Source organism: Perissodus microlepis, chromosome 10 (assembly GCF_051167445.1).
Source record: "Perissodus microlepis isolate ML-2025 ecotype Zambia chromosome 10, ASM5116744v1, whole genome shotgun sequence".
In the NCBI taxonomy this organism is placed as follows: Eukaryota; Metazoa; Chordata; class Actinopteri; order Cichliformes; family Cichlidae; genus Perissodus; species Perissodus microlepis.
In genome coordinates, this window is record NC_140470.1 from 32,276,303 (window position 1) to 32,282,316 (window position 6,014).

General features: G+C 39.6%; 1 protein-coding gene across 2 annotated transcripts; it reads left to right on the forward strand.

Moving 5' to 3' along the window:
- The first annotated feature begins 1,427 nt into the window (after window positions 1-1,427).
- Window positions 1,428-4,417, forward strand: LOC146379709 (complement C1q tumor necrosis factor-related protein 3-like). 2 transcript variants are annotated; one of them, XM_084941310.1, is made up of 4 exons: window positions 1,428-1,703; window positions 2,884-2,946; window positions 3,758-3,889; window positions 3,993-4,417. In XM_084941310.1, the coding sequence occupies exons 1-4, from the start codon at window positions 1,493-1,495 to the stop codon at window positions 4,268-4,270; spliced, it is 684 nt and encodes a 227-aa protein (XP_084797436.1). In that variant the 5' UTR covers window positions 1,428-1,492; the 3' UTR covers window positions 4,271-4,417. The 2 variants fall into 2 exon arrangements, with proteins under 2 accessions (XP_084797436.1, XP_084797437.1); XM_084941311.1 differs by lacking the exon at window positions 2,884-2,946.
- The last annotated feature ends 1,597 nt before the right edge of the window (window positions 4,418-6,014 follow it).

Sequence of the window (6,014 nt, forward strand, 5' to 3'; positions counted from 1 at the left end):
CTTGGGGTGGAAGGACTCCGGTGTTTCTAAACACCGGGTCTCTGTGGCTTTTAAACCCTAAAACAGCGGTCCCCAACCTTTTTTGCGCCACGGACCGGTTTATGCCCGACAATATTTTCACGGACCAGCCTTTAAGGTGTCGCGGATAAATACAACAAAATAAAACTAGTACCGGTACCGAAAAAAAGAAGATTTATTCATAACACATGTGAAAAGACCCAGGAAAACCGAGTAAACGATAAAAACGATAACAAAATAACACTGAAAACCGATAAAAACCCTGAAAACCATACATTTCACACCTGAGCCTCAACTCTCGCGGCCCGGTACCAAACGACTCACGGACCGGTACCGGTCCGAGGCCCGGGGGTTGGGGACCGCTGCCCTAAAACATGCTGCGCCAAAAACTGGTCCACCCCAAGGATCCGATTCTTTTTGTTTTCATATTGCAGCAGTCTGGCTGTGGTTTGTGTCACGGGTGGGGTTGAAACCACGACGATTCATGGAAGATTTCTCCGGACAGACGGAGGAATCACTTGAAAAGAACGCAGGCAGTGATCTTTCCAGTGCTGGATAGCTGTGACATGACTCTGTGGTTACTACAGTTAAAAAAAAACTAATTAATGCAATAAATGCATTTTTGAGGTCTGTATGTTGGTCTGAAATACCTGGATACAGTGAGGCACAAATCCTGTGTGTGTTTTTGTCTCAGGAATTGTACTTTGGTTCTTTCAACACACTTGACAAACAAATGTTTGCTCTCTCTTGCTCTGTGAAGCCAAAGCTAAAACTATTAAAAAAACGTTCAATTTAATCTTTATTATGGCTGTTTTGAAATGAATATCTGTTCACGTTGTGGTTGTAATTGGCAGTTCTTTGTATGTAGCACATTTTATTACATGCATTTCAGTATGCTGTTAAACATACAAACATAGTGGATTATGGATGCTAACAAATCTAGCTATACAGTGCTAGTGTTAGCTAATAAGTCCAAGCACTGCTGTGATGTCCAGATTGTTATTGGAGGGTCTACCTTACAATATAAAGTGCTTTCAGGCAGCAGTTGTTGGGATTTTGCACCGTATAAATAAAATGAAATCAAATTGAGACTTGAAAAAAAAAAACATGACAGCAAATCTTGAGAATGTCAAACCAAAGGTGAATACAACAGCTATGGTATGGTGGTTATATCCATTATTTATATTCAGAGTATACATATATAAATATATGCATATACATACATATATATGCATGAACTCTGTGTACATAGTCTACTGCAGAGAGTCTCTTCATTCCTGCTCTGTTTACATGACCCAGTTTGTTCAGTCCTGCAGTCAAAGTCTGCTTCTTCAATCATTCACCAACAGCACCTGTAGGAGGTGTGGTCCTGTGGCTGTGCAGTGTGTGAGGTGGAGGATGAGGGGACATGTGGGGCAGTAAGCTCCTCATTCACGCCTCTTTTACCCTTGTTATAAAACTCTCAGATTAACAGATGACAGTTATACAGCAGGTTTCTGTTGACAGAATGAAGATCATCATGTTTCTCCCACTTTTGCTTCTGGTCTGCTCTGTGTCAGCAGATCAGACTGAGACTGCAGGCCAACAGTCCTGTCCACAGGACATCCACGCTGCGCTGAGAGAGCTGACCGCCTCATTGGCTGTGCAGAATGAGCGGATCACTGTCCTACAGAGAGAGAATCAAGGTACAGTTTCATACATCAATGTGACTTCAACAAAATGAAATTTATTAAAGAGCATATAAAGAGGTGAAGACAGAAAATCAGCTGAAGCTGCAGTCAAAAGAGATTGTAATAAAGATATCATGGTGCAGGAAATATATCATCCTAATGATGTATGATGTTGAAACATATATGTTGGGGTTTTTTTTACATGTTGGATTGCAAAGTACAAAACTTCAAAACATTTTAATATTTCTAATATTTCTTTAGAAATATTAGAAATATTAAAATGGGGGTGGGGGGGTTGAAAACGATGTGCCAGGAGTCCGAGCCTTGATCACCCGGTTAGAAAGGCTCGGACTGGGACAAAAAAATCGGCCCGGGTATTTTGACTAGAGACCGGCCCACCAGCTATTACAGGAAAAACCATAAAGCCTTTGAATGAAAACAAACGCTGTTGTGACAGTAATGTACACTGTCTAGTTGGTATACATGTATGATTTCTATACAGTTTACATCAGATGACCACTTAAGGACATCTCCTGGTTTCATCTTCATGTTTCCCTCTCACCAAACCGATATCATGACCAGCAGCTGTGGCTCCAGCAAACATCAGCTGATACTAGAAAGTAACATTAAATAAATTCTAACAACAGCTGATCAAGTTTAAACGTGCTGCTGTTGTTTAGCCTGACATCCACTGGTTTCCTCTTTCTGATGCAAAGTGGGTGATAAACAAACAAGAGAGAAAGGTGGATCAGCTGATCATTGATCAGTTTCATGATTGAAGTAGAAACAGGAGAGGGAGGGGGAGAATGAGAGAAGAAGAGCAGCTGTGCAGCAAAGACACAGAATCACTCCAGCTTTGTGTCTTTTTACACAAAGCTTATTGCCTGTTTATGCCCTGTCCTTATCTTCAAGATCATGCTGCTCTGTTGTATCTTTATTGCCCCTTTTGGGATAAATAAAGTCTCTCTGATTCTGATTTATTGAAGTTACAATTCAGATTCAATCTGAGCAATTCAAATTCGAATTTAACTTATTCAAATTCAGTTTCTGATGGCACAAAGTTCTGCCCATAGAGACTACTGCTGAGTGTAGCATGAACAGAATAAGAGTCACAGTTACTTTCTTACTTACAGATAAAACCATGTGAATCACTGTGTGCTGCCAGTGAGATTTCTTTCATTTTGCATTTTCTCAGAACAAGCAGTGAAGCTGGAGAGTCAGAAGGCTGAGACTGATCAGCTGAAGCAGCAGCTACAAGGTACTGTGTGGGAATCTGAAAATATAAATAGAAAAACATACATTTATGTAATTAGGGTTGCAACATGGCGCAGTGATTAGCACTGTCTTTCTGTGCTGAGTTTGTGTGTTCTCCTCGTGTTTGTTTGGTTCTCTCCGGGTACTCCGGTCCAAAGACAAAGAAATGGGGTTATGTTAACTGGTAATCATAAATTGCCCATAGGTGTGAATGTGGGTAGGAGTGTGAATGCAAATGAATGTCTGTCTGTCAGTCTCTATGTCTTAGCCCTGCGACAGACTGGTGACTTGTCCAGGGTGTACCCCTGCTTCTGGGATCGGCTCCAGCCCCCAGCAATCCTGTCAAGGATAAGTGGAAGAAAATGGACGGATGATTGACCTGAATTCAAAAATCTATGTCTGAATGGATTAATGTTAGACACTGAAACTAAAAACTGCTCTGGTCAGCTCAACATCACATTTTAAAATTCAAGTTTCAGAGCACACATTAAGTTCATTACTGGATCAAATTTACTGAATGACATTAAACTGAGTTCATGTTTGTCTGAAGCGCAAAACAAGATGCAACTAAAACACTGAGTAACACAGTTTGTTGTTTTCGCAGAAGCTACAAAATAACTTCCTGTCTGGCATCCTTAAAAACAGATTCAATCAAATTTCAGTTTCCAATCACAGAGTCTGATTTCTTCTGTGACAATGAAATGCTTTTGGCTGTTTCTTTCATTGAGATGAAAGTTGTTGTCATGGTCATTTTTTCAATAAGAGTAACTCTAAAACAGAAAGTTCAAAAATAATGGCATTTCTCTCTCTCTCAGTCAAACGGGTGGCTTTCTCAGCCTCTCAGCTGGAGACAGGAAGTGGATATACTGGACCCTTTAACACTCAGAGTACTCTGATCTTCAAACATGTTGTCACAAACACTGGAAATGCCTACAACAAACACACAGGTAATAAGATTTAATGTCACTTCTCAGCTATGTTGATGTCAGGCTGATGTTCCAGATGTTCTGAGAGCTGATTTTCCATTTAACAAAAACAAATGTCCCACAGGTATTTTCACTGCACCAGTGAGAGGAGTCTACCACTTTGTCTGGACCATACTTGCGCATATTAATGGCGTTGCAGGTGCTGTGTTGTTCAGGAATGGAGAACACATTTTTCTTGCATACGGAGATCAAGGATCTGGTAGTGTCACTGGCTCTCATGGAGCCTCTCTGCTTCTAGAGGTTGGAGATCAGGTGTTTGTACGTCTTTGGCCTAATGCAAAGATATATGACAATGAAAATCATCATAACACCTTCAGTGGTCATCTGATCTTCACCATGTGAGAGGTGTGACAGCTCCAACACTTCCTGTTTGGACTGTCCTGTGTGGGCGGAGCCTAGCCATTTTTAGAAGTAAAACAGGAAGTAAATCACCTGCTGGAATCAGTTTCTTGCTCTCTCCCTCTCTTTCTGGTTGGGTTCTAGTTTTGTGTTTATTTGTTTCTACTGACTCAGATAATTTACTTCTTCTTCTTATCTTTGATTCAAATACATCCAGGTAAATGCTCAGTGATTCTCTTCTCTTTGTCCTTTCTTTGAGTCGGCTCTTCATAAAGTGCTGCTCCTCCATTAGGTCATGACTATTTTCTACAAGTTGATAAACTGCATCATTTTTTATTGGCTCCACTGTCCTGTGTTGGTCAGTCTGTTATTTTGGTGACTGCTGGCCCACATGTTTGCTTTTAACTGGAGTCTTTCCTGTTAAGTTGAGCAAAATCCAACAGTTCCTCTTTTTCTCTTCTTTGATAATCATGCAGGTGTTTTTCTTAAACTCTTAACAGATGTTAAACTTAATCTGACCATCATGATAAAAATGTAAACAGCTGATTTAGGTTGATATAAAAATGTGTGTCAGTGCTGTGGAGGAATTTCTAGAAGCTGAAATGTTTCCTTATTTTTCATCCAAATCCAGACACAGATAACTGACTGTAAACTTACTCGGGTTCATTTCTTTCAATTCTTTAGTTTCAAAATAAAAGCATCATTGAACTAACGCTGTTGATTTTTTTTATATGTGTTTCATACAAACCTACACATGCTGGGAGTTACTATCACATGGTGTTTAGAAAGAGCTGCTTTTAAAACATCATCTACAGTAATGCTGACAGCTCTGTGAGGCTGAACTCTGATGTGATGAGCACACCATCAGTTACATTATTATGATCTCAATAAACACCTCAAACAACAGCATGAATGAAAAGGCAAACAAACTGTGAGTGAAGACGTGGGAAAAAAACTTCATCTGAAGTGCAAATTGTATATCTACCTGTGTTGTTTATATCGTGTGAAACATAACTTTCCTTCAGAATCAGCTACGTTTTTATTGATAATGCTGTAAAAATACCAGATGAAGTTTTTACATTTTTTCTAGAGTTTTTGATCCTCCATCACTTAAGTGCAGGAGCTGTCCGTGTGAACTTACCAGTACTGAAAAACACATTTAAGCTCAGTTGCAAATTCTAACCAAGTCAAGTGTCACAAATTAAAGATATTTTTTTCTACAACCAGGTTTGTTTTTCCTATTGAAACCATTGGATATATCACAGTTTTAGCTTTTATCAGTTTAATGTTCGCAACTTAGAAGAACCAAAACAAGCATTTGTAGCCTGACTCTTTTGTCTGTTTTCAGATAATTTACTGGAGAAAAGTTTAAAAAGTGTATTTTAATAAATTTACATGGGTTATTTGAAAACCAGGTTATAATAGCAGATGAATGGTCTTATTATTACTTGCATTGCAGGCTCATCTTATAGAGATTGAAAATGTGACGTCATTCGGGGTAAAACCGCAAAGGATTCTGCGAACTCGTGGCAAGCGGTACTGGCGCACGCAGGCTTTCAATTGAAATTACATTACACAGCGATAAAAAGAAACACAAAAAATGGAAAGAAGCTGTTGTATTATTAACTGCAATAGCCGGTCGCATGACAGCCACGGGAAGCCGACGGGTAAAGAGATCGGTTGTTATCGGATTACGTCGTGGAAGAGAAATTGTTTAAGCCACGTTTCCGAAGTAACAAAGAGCCGA